This window comes from Alligator sinensis, unplaced genomic scaffold, assembly GCF_000455745.1.
Source record: "Alligator sinensis unplaced genomic scaffold, ASM45574v1 scaffold357_1, whole genome shotgun sequence".
Classification (NCBI taxonomy): Eukaryota; Metazoa; Chordata; order Crocodylia; family Alligatoridae; genus Alligator; species Alligator sinensis.
The window spans coordinates 624,196-643,381 of NW_005841942.1; the positions used below are offsets into that span (position 1 = coordinate 624,196).

Sequence of the window (19,186 nt, forward strand, 5' to 3'; positions counted from 1 at the left end):
CATAGCCTCGCCTCCCAGTGATGCCACCTGACCTCAGTGCAGCGAGGCCCAGATCACCACCATGAAGAGCCTCCAGCCGATACCCTCCCCATGCAGATCTCAGTGGGGAGGGGGAAGGGAAAGGCAGCACTGCACTCTTCATGGTGGGGAGCTGGGTCGTTCTGCGCTAGGGCCGTACAGGCAGCGGCACTGGGAGAGGGGGTGATGGGGGGGCTACAGTGAATTTTCGGGTGCCTGTAGCCTTCCCCCCCCACCATAGTTCCTTTCCCAGCACCACCCGGCCCGAGCGCAGCCCACAGTGGCAGCCAACCTGGCCAGCATGCATATCTGGGGGCACATGCCCCCCATGCCCTCCCAGGCTGCGTGCCCCACCTCCCCACGCCCCAAGATAAGCTGCTTACAGCTCCATCCAGCTCCCCTGCTGTGCACGGCCTGTCCCTGCTCCAGCCCCACTCCCTCCCTCAAAGCTGCTGCAGCCATCCATGCTGCCGGGCGTTATCAGGGGACATGTGCCCCATAATGTGTGTGTAGTAAAGGCAACTACCGTTGCGGGCTGGGCTTTGCACCCTGAGCCAAGTTGCAACCCGCCTGGGAGTGATTCAGTACCACATGTGTCCCACCTCAGGGCTCAGTCTCATCCCTGGCCTGCCCGGTGGCTGGACACACATGGCATCCAGCCCCTCCAGGTGGGCTGCAGTAGGGCTCAGGGCACAAAGCACAACCTGCAATGGCAGCTGCCTCCGCCATGCACAGATGGGGGTACATGTGTCCCCCAGGGTCTCCACTGGGGTGTGAACCCCTCCCCCCCTAACTCCCTGCACCCCTGGATCAGCTGCTCGGTCTCAATCCTCCCATCACCCACCCGGCTGGGGCCCAATGTTCCCTCTAAGGCTGAGCAATCCATTAGCGCACCGCTTTGGTCCGTGAGTGCACTGCTTTGATCTGTTCCCAAATTGGTCTTGCCTCCCCCTTTTGGTGCGCTGAGCAAATCATTCTCACAGCATTATTTGGGAGAAAAGATTCTTGAAATACTAAACTATATATATTATATATATATTTTTTTTTAATTAAAATATAAAAAACCCTACCAAAACAGAAAAGTTTATGCATAATTCTCCACCTGAGGAGAGAGTGCAAAAGAGAATGGATTTCATGTGACAGACATAAATCACATAATTTAATATACTCTGTAAAGCTGTCAGGTACTGTGAAACACTGAAGGTATGCCTGGTCTGCCCTATCTGGCAGATTTCATCACACTTTCAAAAATGATCCACACTGCCTCCATGCCTCTGCAGCCTTTGAAAGCAGTGTGGAGCCTTGTGTGCCCTGCCATTGGGCAGACCAGGCAATGAGGAGGCACATGGCATCAAGGCTTGGGGAGAAACTCACCTGAAGGGTCTGGGGAGCAGAGCAGTTACCTGGAGCCAGCGGAGTCCGCGCGGTGCCCGGCTCAGCCCCAGCCCCTGTCCCCAGCCCTGCCTTGCCTGAGCCGTTGCCTGCCCCGCACTGCTCTCTCTCCCTGCTAGGATGCCAGTGTGGTGAGAAGTGGAGTGCAGCCAAGCGGTAACTTACCATCAGTCCCAGTGCCTCCTCCGCACTCTAGGTTTCTAGGAAGCCGCAGCCCAGCTTCTCTCTGGGCAGGTGTGTGGCATTACAATGCTAATGTGTGGCAAGATTTTTTTTTGTCCGTGGCCATACATGCACAGACCTTAGAGGGAAACTTGCTGGGGCCTCACTCACCTTAGCCCTGCTCCTGCCTCTGTGGCACTCTGTCCCTTACCACGGGGGCCTCAATCTGGACCCCGCTCCTTCCTTCCCCCATGGACTGACCTGCTGGGCTGGTGGTGGGGCACACACGTGTGTGTATATGTGCACTCAGCCCTCCAGCCTCAGATTGACTCTAAGAGGGTTCCAGATCAACCAGTTGCTGACCACTGAGCTAGATGGTTTACAGCTTAGTGAGATGAATGCTGTTCTGGAAGTTGGGGTGGGGGTGCAGTGGTGCTCTGAATTGTAACCTAGCCAGCCTCTTGCTTTGAATGTGGGCAGGATTTCCCTATGGCTCTCCATCCTTTATTTTTCCAGTGTCTGAAATGCAAGATGCAGCAGCTCAGCTTCAAGAGGAAAGTCACAAAGGGCTTTGGACAATGTATGTACTATGCCCTGGTGGTACGAGTGCCATGCTGGGAAGTCAGAGCAATGATGTTTCAAACCTTCATGTGGTAACGAAGGCCTAGAACCTGGGTCTTCTGCTTCCCAGGTAGTGCCTTACCCACTCAACTCTTGGAGCTAAAACATGGAGGACTGCCTCTTCCTCCTCATTTTTGCAGGACTTATGATCTGGTACATGTATACAGAGCTTTGTGCCTGCCTGACCAATGTGCAGCCTACCATGCAAACTTTGTGGCCACAAGGATGTGTATGTGTTTTCACTGCATGTGGAGTAGGATTGCAAAGTATACATAAGTGACAATAATATCACCTTTGCAGATAGCAAACTGCCATTTGGGCACTTAAAAAGGATTCAACCCAGTGATTCTACATTTTTGGTAGGCATCTGAGATCAGAATCAATTACTGAATATCTAAACGTAGTTTAGTATAAGAATTCCTGAATATATCAACGCATACAATGGAGTCTCTTTGCTCTAAAATTAATATTTCAAAATGATGGGTTATGATGAAAACTCTAATCAATAAAATAACCTACTCCATTATTTCCTCTTAGAAGTTTGAATCCATATGCTTACAGTTCTATTTTCCACTACAGAGGTAGTCCATCAATAGCCATAATTGTAAAGTTCTTTTATCTGTTAAAGCATAACCAAACTATAGTTACTAATGATCACTTTCAAAAGCTGTGTGCTGTAAAATATAAGTTATTCCTCAAGTATGTGTCACTGTAGCTCTCTGTCTATAGGGAAGTACATACATTTCAAGTGCAGAAGCTTGGACTTATTAAATATGAAAAGCAATATCTCATGCTCCTGTTCCAAATTATAAAGAACACAGTAACTATGACCCTCCTGCAGTGCCTTCTAATTGCCTGTGGGAGAGCAATATGGAAGAATCTGGACAGTGTACAACCTGCTACTGATTCTTGAGCTTCAAAGTGACCTTTTGTGAAGACATTTATTTTCATTCTCTTGTTGCTTTACTCAGTATTTTCCTTCATACAAGAACAAATAAACAAAAAAGGGACAATGGTACCCCTGTACTTGTCTTTGTGGTATCTGTAGTCCAGGATAGGTATCAAGTCCACTGATAAAACTGAATTTCTTGGGCCAAATAACTTAGTCATGAAATGATTTGATTAGATGTGAGAGAAAGCTTCCCTTTGATATCTAAGTTATTTCAGGAATATAAGGAGAACTGTAAAGTGCACTCAAGGAAGGGCAATTAATAGATAACACAATTCTATGAGCAACAATATGATACGACCATTTTATCCATGACTACTAACATTACAATGCACCAAAACTCCAGCTGACAGAGATCAGGGATTCTGAAAGAAGTCTGTGCGATAATAGAAAAACTTATCTTTGAGGGACTAGAGCTTTTCATGAACTGAATAAACAAAGCAGTCCATTCCCTCAAAGTTTCAAAGGCAATGCTGAGATCTTTAGGGATCTACACTCCAGTGCTATACCTAAGTTTTTGCAGTACAAGGCCATGCAAAAAACACCCTATTCCCTCTGTAATCAAGTGCAATATCTGTTCTGGAAGTGGCCCTCTTATATAAAGGGGTATGTTTAATTTTCCTCCTCCACTAAACATTTGGCTAAGGCTATGGGTTTGACTGAGGTGTGGAGAGCAACATCACTACTATTCCAGAGCCAGTCTCCCACTGGGCATGTTCAGAGATTAGAACCAAGGAATGGGTATGGGACATCATCTTCCATGACTGTCTCATTCTATTACTTCCCTTGCTCCCTTCCCTACCTCACCTCCATATTCTTTTTCAGGGACCCTCCTCATGAGACCCCTTTACAAAAAAGTGACCTTGTTGCTTTTTGTAGGAGCTATGGAAGAGATCCTGAAGGAATATCTATATTACCAATATTTCCTTAGTCTGAAGAAGAAAAGGGATCTCCTAGATCTGAGGAGACTGATCAAATTGCTGCCTCATATTGAGGATGGTAATACTCATCTCAATCATTCCATCACTGTAAAAGTCAGGATCGGTTTATACCTTTCTATTTACAAGGCATGTACTTCCATATTGCCATTCATGAGTCCACAGGAAATATCTGAGATTAACCATGAGGCAGAATCATTACCAGTATAAGGCACACCCTTCCAGATTCTCACATCACTGAGAGTTTTTATGACATGCCTCACTATGGCAGTAGGAAACCCAGAGGAAAAAGGATGTCCATGTTAATGCATAGTTAGATGACTGGTTTATCAGATAGAGATTACGTCAGGAAACTAATAAGCCTAAACTGTGCCTTAGTTCTTTGTTCATTTGGTCAGGCCTCCTGATACACTGTGGTATGTTATTATGTTATCAAGGTCAACAGGGCCAGAACAGGTGTAAGAAAGGACTTACAAAGTAAAGGACAGACTCCTTTGTATTCAGTCTTTAGTCAACATGGTAATATCACATTGGACTATGACATTATAGATTATTTTACATTACAATATTGCTTATTCACAATACTGTGCAACTATAGGTGATACTGTTTGCAAAGAAAGTTCTAATCCTACTTCATTCCCATCTTCTTAATACTAATTTGGCTGCAGTGTCCCAAAATGATAACATTTATCACCTTGTTGCCATTGTTAGCTATAGACGCATTAGGAATGGGCCAGGGACCATTTAATGGTATAAGGACCATTGGCCCCAGAAAATGTGGAACTCCATATACATGTCATATACCTAAGAGCTATCAGTTTGGCCTGTATGTTGTACTATGACACTTGGAAATTTAGATACATAAATCAAGACTGGAAGGGGGGTCATGCTTCTATAGATTGTTGAACAGAATCTGAATTCTGTGCAGAATTCTTGTACATGGAACCTATGGAAATGCTATCGTGGGCTAAATATTAGGGCTGTGCAAAGCTTCAGTTGCTGATTTGATTCAACAGAGATTCGTGCCGATTCAGTGGCCGAATTTCCGAATCCGAATCAAATCACGAGACCCTTTAATCTCTCCGAATCAAATCAGAACCCTCTGAATCGATTCAGAGAGATTAGGAAAGCTTTGATGATTCGGACACAGACACGGCTTTAAATATTTTTTCTACATACCTCAAGGTACCAAGCGGCTCATGAATGCTGAGATGGTGGGGTGGATGGAGCATCCCAGAGGAGCACGGGGTGGTCCCCAGTGCACTCAGCAGCATACCCGGAAGTGGACCAGAAGCACTTCCAGTCCACATCTGGGTTCGCCACCAAGCATGCGGGTGGCCCCCCCACACTCCTGTGGGACGCTCTATCTGCCCCACCATTGCAGCATTCATGAGCCACATCTGGTACCTCGAGGTATGTAGAAAAAACATTTAAAGCTGTGTCCTATGGCTGAATCACTGATTCTCCAAATCAACATTGAATCTTCAGATTCGGATTTGGCCAAATCAAATTGGGACAGTGATCCGAATCAAGAAATTGAATCACTGTCCCCAATTTGGGCTGAATCTGAATCAAATACGGCCTGTTTCATGCACCCCTACTAAATATAACCCTAATTGCTTTGCATCTGCCAAGAGAGTAATGACGTGACAGACTTATGAAGCACTCAGTGTGCCACCAAGAACATGTGGTCACTGAAGAAATCCTTCACTAATTCAGTATTGTATCTTCGGGGGATTTTGAGAATAGGCTTATTTTTCACCGAGGAAAACACCAAGTTTTTGTATTCCAAATTCAAAGGGGAATGAGCCAGGAACCATAACTGGATGCCTGCTTTCTGTAGTGCAGTTAAAGACTCCTATACCCCTTCCCATCAGTTTTGCTAAACCTGAGGGTGACTGCCATTAGGATTAGCTGATGAGATCAGGCAGTTCTCATTCTTGTAGGTCCTAGTAGCCAACACAAGTTTGATTTGACAGATTTATTGCCAGTGCAAGCTCCAGTCAGACTGCCTGGACCTGGCAAGATCAAGTCAACCACTCACTGCAAATGACTGATATAACTGGTAGCTTGGATGAAGACTGGTTGAGCACCATGGAAAGACTGTCCTCACATCTATTTGTGACTACAGCAAAGCACTCCATAGACTAAGCTATTTAATTTCCAAGCTTACAAAAATAGATAAGGCATTGTATCTTATCTCTGTTCCAGTTAGCCAATAATCCTCACTTCCCATGTACCAGAAACCATGCAATGTCTTTGCCTACTTTTGAACCATGTCAGTATCTGAAATCTGAAAGGTTGCTATGCAGAGCAGCACATTCACATGTACCAGTATGCACGCATTATGCACTGATTTTAGCTGCTAGATCAGATGCCAAGGTTGGGAGAGCAGTGTTCCAATGTCTTTTCAGCTGATGAAAATGAGAATTCCTGTTCCCATCATCCATGGATGATATTATTTGTTAGTCACAGAGGGATCCACGCACATCTCAAAACAAAACAATGGTTCCCCAACTTATATAAACCATTTTTCTTTTAAATGTTGCACTCCATGTGAATCCCACAGTCTGTCTCTCATTCCTCACTTTCAGACTTTGAATGGCAAGGGAACTGAGGGAGGATCACAATTGCTCTGCTGTTTATTCCTTTGCATGAAAATATATAGAGATCCAGGGTACATGGCTCCAATGGGCGTTGCTGTTGTATAAATTCTATAATGAAAACCACAGTGACAATAGTTTCTCAAGGCAAACATTCTTTTCTGTATGCTAAGGATTCAAGAGAAGACATTTATATAAATAATGAGAATTTCCACAGGTTATATGTTATAAGCTATACATTTTGGAAGTGCTTTGAATTCTCATGTTTATACATTCTTCATACTTACAAGGCTTAGGAGAACAGTTCCAAAACAGGCAGGTTACTATCTACTGAAGAGTTTGTTGCAAGTCCCTTGAAAGCAGCTGGTACTGGTCACTGTCAGAAACAAAGGAATCACATTGATGGGCTCACCTGCTGCCAAACAGAGCAAAGAAAACATCTGCGTTTGTTTGTTTCTATGGAAACCTATGAATTCTGCAATAGGAACCTAAATCTGAAGTTCTTTCTATGGCTACAGGCTTGTGGAATTTGCAGAATTCCTGGTATAGGCTGTTTTGTTAAGTTAGCAGTACAAAAGGTTAATCATATAAATGTACTATCTCAGATTCACTTAATCAACCATCACCTTACTTTCTTGCTCTTATCACTTCAGTGCTTCCAGATGACTCACACTTCCAGAATTTTTTTTTTCCCAGCATCACTGAGTGATGTGGATTTTAAACTTGTTGGGTCAGATCCTCAGCACTGGTAAATCAGCATAGCTCCACAAATTTCATCAGAGCTCTGTTCATTTGCTGTGATTTAGTATGTGGCCCCCTTTGTGTATAGAAAGCAAGCAGCATGTTTTTTTACAAGCATCAAGTTTTCTTAAGAAGGGTGTTTATAACTTCAGTGGCAAGATGCTGACTGCACAGTTGTTACTGTGCAGTCATTTACTACTTGCATACACAAGTACTAAATGTCCGTGCAGTAACCAGCATTACTGTACAGTAGTATCCCCGAACGGCTTCTTGGTAACACTAACTGTATAGTAGCTCGTTATTACTGTGCAGTAGCGTTGCATCACGCTTTGTGCCGCATGGCGCTACTGCACAGTAGTAATGAGCTAATACACAGTCAGCATCTCTTGTAGATGTGGCCAGTATACATTAATGTGGCATACATATAGTTGCATATATTAATGGCATTGGCATAATTGATTACAAAGAGGAGTAATATACATGTTTATTGAAGGATAGGCATTTTGAAACAGGGACAGTATCTTCTTTTGCATTTGGAAAGTGCCTCATGCTGTGAATGCTATCAGTAAATAATAAATAACAGCAACAGTTATCTTGAAATTAAAAACAAGACAAAGCATAATAATGGGTAGACTGGGTTTTTAGGTTAGCTAGGTCGGATTTCTTTAGCATCAAGAAAATAATTATTGTATGCTTTTCAACTAAAATATCATCTCACTTTTTAGGATATTGTTCCCAATAGGTTCTCATTAGTTCACTCAACCTTTCTGGCAAATTTTACGATGGGTCCTTTCTTTAGACTAATCTTATCATAACATATAATGTCTACTCTTAGTTTCAAGTTACATAAGAGGTAAACTATCAGTCTGTGATATATGAGGGTTTATTTAACCTTTGCTGTCCCTTTATACAGTATATTTTAAAATTAACTTCTGTCTCTGTTCTGTTTGTAGCCACAGCCGTTTCCAGTGAACAGAATCCAGTCATTATCATAGCAGTGGTTGCTGTGGCAGGCACCATCATTCTGGTCTTCATGGTGTTTGGATTCATCATTGGACGGAGGTATTATACATTGTGTGGTTGTAGGCATTTCTAGCCTTGTTGTAGCATTATATCAGCCTTTATCTTGTTGTCCATAAATGGAAATTAAACTCTGTGTTTAATCTGATAATGACATTTTAGATATAAATCCCATGTAAGGATACAAATTTATCTCATTTGTTTTTCATTTAAAAGTAGCTCAAGACATTTTTTGTCTTATTGCATGAGTATTCTAAATATAACTGTTTGCAAGATTCTGTGATCAGATCCCTGAAAGTCCATTTTCTGTTGAATTCCTCACTCATGGAGAAGTCTGATATGCTGCCATTCAAATAAGATTGCACTTGGGAAGAAGAGTTGTGCTAATAAATTTAAGAGAGAATCATTAAAAAATAATAAGAGAAACAGACTACTGCTTCTTTTTTCCAAACCTGTTAATCTGCAGTTTGTTTTACTCATAGCATCTTTTAATGAGGACTAAACTTTTGTTGCTTAAGCCTTAGGACTCTTCCCAATAATTATTAGATACAAAAATCTTTTGATTAGAACTGTTCATGTTTTATTTAAAACGCTGCTTTAATGAGAATTACAGCTGGGATTTTTAAAGGGCCTAAGGGACATTGGTGCTCAATGACTGAAAATCCCAGCCTGCAAAATGGAAGCCAGTAGAACATTTTAAATGTGCAGAAGTAAATCATTATTTTCCAGTAAAACTAGACTCTTTCTTTTCAGGCACTGTGGTTATAGCAAAGCAGATCAAGAAGGGGATGAAGAACTTTACTTTCATTGTAAGTGTTTTGCTTTTTTTCCCCAACCCCCCTCAGGAATTCCTAACCCAATTATAAGACATTGGGATTGGCAGTAATGGAATATGGACAGTACTAAAACAACATTCCATTAGAGAAAGGACTATAATAAATCTAAAATCCTATGTAAACAGCCAGTGTTAAGTTAAAAACCATAAAAACACATGACCTACACAGAAAAGGACACAGATTAAAATCACCATTGCTCACACCATTCTATATATATTTGTATAATATACAGATGTTTCCATTCTGCATTTTTTCTTTGGTTCCTTGTTGTATAAGTGTTTCACACCATCCTAATGATCCCCCCTGAGATACTATAATTGATAGGTCCTTAGCAAACTGGTTATCTGATCTTTACCTCAGGCAGACTTCTGATTGAGAAATTGAGGGTTGCTGTATCACCCCAGTAGTGATGCTGTTCTGCTCAAAAACTGTTTTCTGCTACTGTGAACTTTGTATCTTCAACATCCATAAACTGTAATATTCAGAGAGAATAGTATATGTGATGGGAAAGAAAGCCTCTGCTTTTTAGTTACTCTTCTCTGAATATCTTCTCTTATTCTACTCTGCCTCTAGATTCAGTTGTTGAGTTGCAAATTAGCACCCAAAATTGTTAGCACCAAAATCAGTTGTGCTGGTTTGGCTCATACAAGAGCTGTGTGAATAATTAATTAAATCCATTAATCTATTTTTTCATCCACTGTGATCTCACGCTTCAAATTGAATGAAAGAAAACAGCAAAGATGATAAGAACAGTTCTTCAGGGACTCGGGCAAAGTGGAATAGCCTCACATTTAAGCCACTGAGTCCAGTTACACTCCTAATAGGTAGCATAACATCTGGCCTCTTGTCTTCAGATTGTTTTAATACTTTTTATTTTCAATGTTAACATCAATTTTAGATGAAAATTTGAAACATCTCATTTTAAAAAATTGTCTCAAGACTTAGAAGAAACACAGACAACTTTAACAAATATACTAAAACTAGCTAAAAGTATCAGTTTAAGGAGGTAATATAGCATCCTGAAATATGACAAAACTGATTTTAAGTTTTCATGCAGATTTCCTATTAGTAGAATTCTATTTATTCATACTGTGCCATGGGTAGTCTTTATTTCTTGCAACCACTGCTTCTGTAGGCTTAATCCAATAAACATTTTGTATTGCTTTATATTAAAACTTCATAGCGTAATCTTTAATTGGGGTGTGCAGATGAGATGGGTACCAGGCACAAAACATATGTTCTAGCATCTCCTTACTACAGAATTCTTTAAATTAGGAGTGATTTCCAAAAATTTGAGTCAAATTCTTGTCAGGGTTTCTATCTGACCTTTCTGGCATGACAAAATTAGATCAGCCTGGATTCATTGATGCTTCCTGAGTTGAGATGAGTTGCTACTTAAAATCACTTCATTTATGTGCGGTGTATTAAACCAAGTAGTGATATTGTTATAGTCTCAGTCAAACAGCCTATGATACGGTACGTAAAAGGTGTTAAATAATAATGGGATGAGTATTAATTATCACATATTCTTCAGACTTGTTTTTTTAAGAATGCATCAAAAATCTGTTGCTGTTCAGATATAGCAACTGGGAGCAAGATGTTTGATAATTGCCTCCTACCATTTTCAGTAGACTTTTTGCATTCCAAAACATCCACTTTGTTTTCACCTTTTAAATATCATTTATATTTCTGAGGGAAAAAATCAATTGCATTTTATTTTATTTCCCTGTAAAGAAAGAAAGAATATACTGGCAAAAAAATTCCAGTCACCAGTCTTTGTTATGAATAGTCATCTTTAAGTTCTGTGATTCATAGAAAACGTAGAGGAATAATAAGGAAACTGGTGCTGATCAAAGCATTCTGACACAGTCTTCCTTCCTGAAAATCTAGTTACCCAAAATCCAATAAATAGAAACTCAGAACAGTTAACATACAATATCTCATTTACACTGTAGCATGAAGTATTATAAATCACTATTTTACCAAAATACTTTTTTAATCCCTGTTAATAGAAAGTTTTGCATTTAATTTGATTTGATGACCATATCCAGAGTGAGATGAAACACCAGCGCCATGGTCAGTAGCTATTTACAATTTGGTGTCTTTTTGTTCCTTGGCATCAAGGCAATTTTCTAATATGCTAAGACACCAGATTGAATTTTCACAGCAACTTGAAAGCAACCATTTAGCTAGCTTTTAGAGAGTGAATTTAATAGAATGTCCAATCTTTTATTTCAGTCCCCCTCAGCTTTCCATGGCCCCAAGTGCTACATTTAAGATATAAACACAATGGAGGAGTTTAGTCAGACAATTCCAATTTACATTTTGTTTCCTCCTACCATTTTCTTCTAACAATGTCTTCAAATCCAAGCCAGCACTATTTCACATTGGTATGCCAAGATGGCTTTGGCCTGTCAAAATGTTTTATGACAGCTTGAATAAAGAACCATCAGAGGCCCATTAGAGATTCACAGAGTTACCTCCAATCCAGGCCCCTTATCACAAACACAGGAGGATGGCTTACTCTCTGTTTCCCTGCTTAAAAGCACAGTGTAGGAGGTTAGCCAGCAGTTTTCTTCTCCCTCCATGCTCTTCTTGTTTGGCAAAAATGAAAATAAGTGTTTATCAGCTCATAAACTTGAAATGTCTCTGCTAAAAAGCAGCTCAAATTAATTCCTCAGCAAAATCTTAAATTATTTTTGTTGTAATTATGGTAATTGAGTTAATTCTTCACATTCTGTCTCTCTAGTATGTGTTAGTTTTTCCCCATTATATGACTTTCAGTAATGTTTGAAACATACCAGGACACATGCCATACAAGTTCCTTTTCATTATGTGTTCAGATGTAAAGCAAATTCAGTTTTAATAAAGAAATTACAAAGCAACCATGTGCTAAGACACCAGATTGAAGTAATCTATGTATTGAATTGGTTCTTGATCCATTACTTGTATCTCAATAATTCATAGTTTATCTATAATGGTATTCTATAATCACTGTTACATTCAGTAGGTTGGGAAGTTTTGAAACGTGGGAGCTCTCAGTGCCCGGTTAAGCTAGTAAAACAGTGATGTAAGGGAGAAGTCCTTCCCCAAGATTGGAGAGGAGGGTAAGCTCTCATAAAATTTTAGAGGACGGAGGAATGTTGCTGCTTTTACCCGTTTCTTTCTTTTTTTTTAAATTGCTTTTCATCCATAGATCTCCACTTAGTATCTTTTACTACAAACAAGAGATATAATTGCTAATTTTGGTCACTGTTTGAGATAGGATCAGGCAACTGTGTCAGGAAACTTGCAAATGATGGCTAAGCCTCAAATTGCCTCTTAAAGCTGCTCTGATTCAGGTGGCGTGGAATCAGGTTCACTGTTCCAAGGAACACTGCATAATGAAATTCCTGGGCTGACTGCACAATAAGTGTTTTGCTTCATCACAGTCATGCTTTCTTACATCATTACAGTTAAATTTCCAGGCACCAAAACCTACATTGACCCTGAAACCTACGAGGACCCAAATAGAGCTGTCCATCAATTCGCCAAGGAGCTAGATGCCTCTTGTATTAAAATTGAGCGTGTGATTGGTGCAGGTAAGGCTGCTGTGGCTTCCTTATTCAACTGTTCCATTTAGCCAGGATCGAAACTCATACATCATAATGACAGGCAAATAATTATACCTCGAGTATAGAACTTTTTGCATTTACCAGAGCGGTTAGGAGCAATGAAGCTGCACTGTTAAAAAAAAAAATTAAATAAAAAATGAAGAAGTTTGCATGCCATTGAAGCTTGTGTGCTTCTAATTCTGTATCTGCTTAAAAAAACTGAAAACAACATTTTGTGAAAAGCATTGATTTTGCTACCTATTATTCATTGTCAGAGTAAAGATGTTGGACATGAATGCAAATCTTGATTCCTGTCTCCCATAAGGAGTCCCTTTGACCTCTCTGTGTTTACTTATATGAATAAGGATAGTAGGCCTGCAAACTTACATATCAACTAATGAGGGCTTGGTTTTATACAAGATCTTCTTTAAAACTGCTGTTTCTTGTATTTTCTTCTTTTTTTATATTTTATTAGCACAAAAAAGGTTTTGTTTTACCTCTCGTGACTGATTATAACTGTACTGGCATTACACTGCTTTTCTTCCTCTTGAACTGTGTGCCATCTACTTAAGCCATGGTGTTTGTGCTCTATAAAAGCAGTTTCATTTGTTTGCACTTGTGACATTTTTATGTAGTGAGATTAAGTTTCCATAGAAAAGAAAAAATATCAAATGCTTTGGACTTCCAAAGGAAATGTTCTTTTGCTTTCCTCTTGTTCTATAAGTAATATTAAAATATTTTTAAAAATCACCCTACCATAGTTCAATATACATTGTAAATGATATACAACAATTATATTTAAAAATAAAATCTCTAAAAATGCTATATTTTAAACGATAAGAAATTTACAATGCTTCAGATTTGTTAATAATCTGCTCTCAAATTCACATTGCCTTATATACATACTTACTTGTATTGAATGATATCTTCTTCAGGAAAAGTCCCACTGATATTAGTAGAACTGTTTCAGAAGTAAGTTATTGCTAGGGACCTACCGAATTCACGGCAGAAGTAAAGTATGTGGCAGGTCCTTTAAACTTCCATGTTCCCCCATGCACACCTTGCCCCTCTTCCCCCACTCCCCCACTGCTGATTAGTGGAGGATCCCGCCGCTCCCTCCTTATCAGCAGGGAAGCTAAAACCACGGTTTTAAACATTGCGCCATTTATGCCTCCTCATCAGTCAGCAGCAAACAGCAGGGTTGTCCGGGGCCCCTCAGCTAATCAATGGTGGGAGTCAAAAACGGCACTATATTTAAAACTACATTTTTTACCTCCCCACTGATCAAGAGCGAGCCACAAGCATGGCCCCTCTACCAATCAGTGGGGGGAAGAGAGAGGGGCCACAGCGGAACCTGCAAGATGAATGGAGCCACAGAACACCCCACTTCTGCCATGAATTCGGTAGCTATTACTCAAAATGGGCAAGGCCATAGGAATCTAGTTTTTAATAATCAGCACTTATTGCAGTACTAGTAATAGCAGTGTGTTTGTTTTCAATGTAGCATTATTTTTATGCTAGAAGGATCACATCCTTTATTGCAGGGGTGGGCAAACTATGGCCCATGGGCCAGATCTGGCCTGCCAAGGGATTCTATCTGGCCCACAGCAGGTCCCTCAGCCCTGCCTAATCCAAGTGCAGATGACAGCCCAGGCTGTGGCATGTGTGGCTGGTCCTGCTGCCCCTGAGTGTGCAGCAGGCCAGGGATAGCACAGCAGCTGGACTCAACTTCCTGGCAGCCCCTGACAAAGCAGCTTGCTGTGCCCAACGGCCAGTGCCAGTCGGCTCTGTATCCAGTAGAAGTGGATGGGCAGGCAGGGCCTGCCCATGGAGACTAGCCTGGGACCCCCATGAGTAGGGGCACTCAGCTGGGCAGATGGGGCTGCAGGTGGGCAGGGAGCAGCATCCAGGAGTGGGATGGGCAGCCAGGGCCAGGATCACAAGGCGATGACAGCATGGGGCTAAGGCCTGGGGCAGTCACAATCTGATCCCCACATGTCTCTGTCTGCAGAACTGGTGCCTGTTGCAGGGACTTGTGGGGAGTGGATCATGGCTCTGCCCCAGGCCCTGGTAGTGGGTCTGGGGTAGATGAGCCTATGGCCAGATAGAATCAGTTACCCCTTCCTCCACTCCCAGAACACCTCAACAGCTCACCAAAACATTTGAAGTGGCCCTCCAACCCTGCTGTATTAGTACTTTCAGAACATTCAATTAGACACTTGTTGGTTTGGAGTAAGAGACTGCCACATCATCAATTCAGGACCTAAGGGTTTATGTGGCTCTTCTAGAATGTTTTTAATGCACTCACTTTGAGCAAAAATTTGGAAAAAAAGAATACCTGTAAAAATCATATAATTCATAATGCAGATTCCAATTCTTTTCACTGTTACATCAGTGTAAATCCAGAATAAGTCTATTGGCTTTAATGGACGTACTTGGGGTTTACACAGACATAGGCAAGAGCAGACTTCTGTGTATCAGGAGTGGGTATTCTGAAGAATATAAATTAGAAGCAGAATTCTAATATGGTACCAAAATCATTTGTGCTGGGTTTAGCTGTGATTCTAATCAGTGGGTGGTGTTGAAATAGCAGGACTGAAAAAAGGTGATTCATAGAGGCTACCATACAACACACATTAAAGAAAAGTATGGAATATTTGCTAGGAACAGTCACAAAAGCATCATTTGACTATTCTAAGCTATGACAGCAAATTGATTCTTGAGCAGCACTGTGCCTACCTCAGATCAGTGGGGTGCAAGTTTACATGCACTAAATTTTCAGGAGGGTTGTATGGTTTTTTTGGCCACAATTTCACTGTTATCCTGCTACACACAGGAATGTCACTTGTTAAACACAGGGGTTAGTGTGTATGGTGAGTCCCTATTCAGGCCATAGATCTTTTGTTTTAACCTACTTCATGCTGAGCCAATGGGCATATGGCCATGCAGTGTTGCATGAATTTCTAGCCTTGTCTTCTGGGGTCTTCTGTGGGGATCCTTTTAGCAAAATGTGCTGTTTTGTTGGGAGAGAGAAAGAAAGATTGTAGAGATGTATGATTCAAGTAGTGGCCTGGGACATGAGAAGCTTATATTCAGTGGACTTGGCCACAGATAACAAGACTCTTTGCTCAGTAGGGCAAAGCTGGGTTTCTGCCAGGCTGTAAAATGTGGCACGTGGATATGATGTGTTTTCAATATGGAATGAAAATAAATATCAATACCTGGAAAGTTACTATGAAAGAGGATTGTCCTCCAATCAGCTCTAGTGGCTGGGTTCTTTCTGATGGCTGGCATTACTACTGAACTGTATTTTAAGAATTGCAGAAGGGAGGCTACCCTAATTTTAAGGTGTCCTGTTGCCCAGGGGAAATGAAAGCTCCAGGTTAGGTATCCGGGATCCCTGTGCAATGCATGGAGAGATTTAGGCTAATAAGTTGGTAAGAGGACAGCAGAAGTGTTTAAGCTTGTACAACTGGGCTGCAAACTTGCACCACCATCTGCTCAAGAATCTCAAATATGAACCTTCTCTTGACTTGTGATCCTAAGACAGGTCAGTCCCTTCCATTGAAGAAAATGTGGAAATCAAGGAGAAAAGCCAGAGAGAGAGAGATCCCTATTGCATAAGACAATTATTTGCAAAGTTGGAGTCAGACTTACATCCCTGATGCATGGAATATTTATTTGTACAAAATTTAAAACTTCAAGTAGAAGAGAGACTTAATACCTGATAGTTAGCACATTCACCAGGAGTGTGGGAAAATGTACTTCAGCTTGCTTTTCCAGATTAGGCAGAATGAGCATTTGAAAATGGGCTCTCATTTCACAAGTGAGATGTGAACCACTTGTGAAATGAGGTTCACATAACCTCAGTAACCACTAAGTCACTGCTGCTCAACCTATGGTCCTCAGGCTAAATACAGCCCTTGAAGGGACTGGATCCAGCCCACAGGATAAGAGATCATCAGCAAGCAACTCAGCCCAGTGCATCCCCCTCCCTTGCCCTGCACCATGCCTCTGATCCCCTCTACATCCTTCCCTGCTCTCTCTTTTGCCCCTCCCCTATGGCAGGGGCTGCTTACTTCCTCTCCCACCCACCACCCATATCAGGCTCAGTTTACTGGAGGTAAGCTATCTTCCTCTCTCTCCACCCCTACCTCTGACATTGGCAAGTAATTCTCTTCCTCCTCTCTTCTTCCTCTCTTCCCCTACCAGAGGAGAGTGGCTTATGGAGTAGCCAGGTCAAAATCTCCTGGCCTGCTACGCTGCACTACTTGCTTACTTTCTCTCCCACCCACCACCCATATCAGGCTCAGTTTACTGGAGGTAAGCTATCTTCCTCTCTCTCCACCCCTACCTCTGACATTGGCAAGTAATTCTCTTCCTCCTCTCTTCTTCCTCTCTTCCCCTACCAGAGGAGAGTGGCTTATGGAGTAGCCAGGTCAAAATCTCCTGGCCTGCTACGCTGCACTACTTTGAACCTATATGTATACTCACTGTTTCAGTGCTGCTATAAACACCATCCAGAACAAGCAAGATGTGTGTGTTGCTGGAGTGGGGGGAGACATTGGGTTTGAAAATCCTATTGGGGTTTATGTAGGAGCTTGGATCCTGGGTGATTTGGTGATATCAGGACTTACATGACTGCATGCATTCCTAATCAGGAGCAGAGTGAGATGGAACTCAGTGTTGTCTAAATATTGGATTTAGGTGCCAGAACTATTGCCAGGGATACTCTTAGTTCAGTTACCTATGGGCAGTCTACACTGCAGTAGTGATGTGTCCACTAAATATTCCCCACCTACCTTTTCTAACTCAGACAGTCAAAATTAGAAATATGTCATTGAAGATACTTTTTTGGTATCCCTCTGCTACCATACTTGAGCCCTCAGTATCCAGCATACATAGGGATAACTCTGGATCAGCCTCAGCAGCATATTTCTGGGGCATACTACACTGTGATGAAGATGTGCCCTAAATGCCTTTGTGGATTTAGTAATGTCTCCCATTTATATTACTGTGACATAGGTTTACCTTCTTTTTGCCGTGACATCACACCTTTTTCTTATGGCCTTCTTTCCTGTTTTAGGCTCTCTGCTTACTGCACTCCTATATTATGGTCATTTAGGTTTCACAGGTTATTTGGCTACCTCTTCTTACCTTCTTTCCCAAATCAGATTATTTAACCAGCTAAAATGCCTTTTGTAGAATCCCAAGAATATCACCATGTGCATTTGATTCATTTAATCCATACTTTCCATTTCATAATCCAGATTGTATCTATTTTCCCTTCAGATAATCTTGTAGAACTTGATTCAGACCTCATCTCAGAATAACCTAGTAGCAATGTAAAGAAACAGGTGTGAGGAAAATACCCAACCTAAAACAGCAAAGAAATGGGGCAGCAGAGTTACAGTTCCCTAGAACATTCATAAGGCTCTTTATAAACCGTTTTAATGTTTATATTTCCAAGAAAAAATGCACAAATCATGTGTTATAAAGACACATCTATTGGTTTCTTCAGAATGGTTTGCCAAAAGGGGCCAGATCCTACTCCACCTCTTGAGCACCAAAGTACATTCCTATTCCATCCTGTCCAAGTCCCTGAAATTCTTACTACAGAGGGTAGGTTGGTCATCTTCCTACTTGTTTTCCATGGCTTCATTTCAAGGCTATGATGACAGTTTGCTACACAGGTAGATGCACTATTGCATTTGCAGGGACTTGAACAGAGTGGAATAAGTTCATGCTTTGGTGTCTAAATTTACTTAGGTACATAATAGTCCCAAGATATTTGCAGCATAAGACCCTCATTCGGCAATGTATGCTATTATGGGTGTAACTTTAGGCTTTTGAGTAGTCTAGTTATACCCAATGCTATGTAGATATTGGGCATGTACTTAAGTACCATGCTGAATCAGAGCCTAAGAGAAGATTCATAGATTCATAGATGTTAGGGTCGGAAGGGACCTCAATAGATCATCGAGTTCGACCCCCTGCATAAGCAGGAAAGAGTACTGGATCTAGATGACCCCAGCTAGATACTCATCTAACCTCCTCTTGAAGACCCCCAGGGTAGGGGAGAGCACCACCTCCCTTGGAAGCCCATTCCAGACCTTGGCCACTCTAACTGTGAAGAAGTTCTTCCTAATGTCCAGTCTAAATCTGCTCTCTGCTAGCTTGTGGCCATTATTTCTTGTAACCCCCGGGGGCGCCTTGGTGAATAAAACCTCACCAATTCCCTTCTGTGCCCCCGTGATGAACTTATAGGCAGCCACAAGGTCGCCTCTCAACCTTCTCTTGCGGAGGCTGAATA

The 19,186-nt window shown here is 41.5% G+C and overlaps 1 protein-coding gene across 1 annotated transcript in view; it reads left to right on the top strand.

The window, feature by feature from the left end:
• The window catches only part of EPHA7 (EPH receptor A7), a 213,705-nt gene that overhangs the window by 174,468 nt on the left and 20,051 nt on the right, over positions 1-19,186 (top strand). Inside the window, exons 8-10 of the mRNA XM_006019971.3 lie at positions 8,378-8,486; positions 9,198-9,253; positions 12,736-12,861. Of these exons, the coding sequence (XP_006020033.2) occupies positions 8,378-8,486; positions 9,198-9,253; positions 12,736-12,861 (291 nt within the window). The remainder of the gene's footprint in view (positions 1-8,377; positions 8,487-9,197; positions 9,254-12,735; positions 12,862-19,186) is intronic.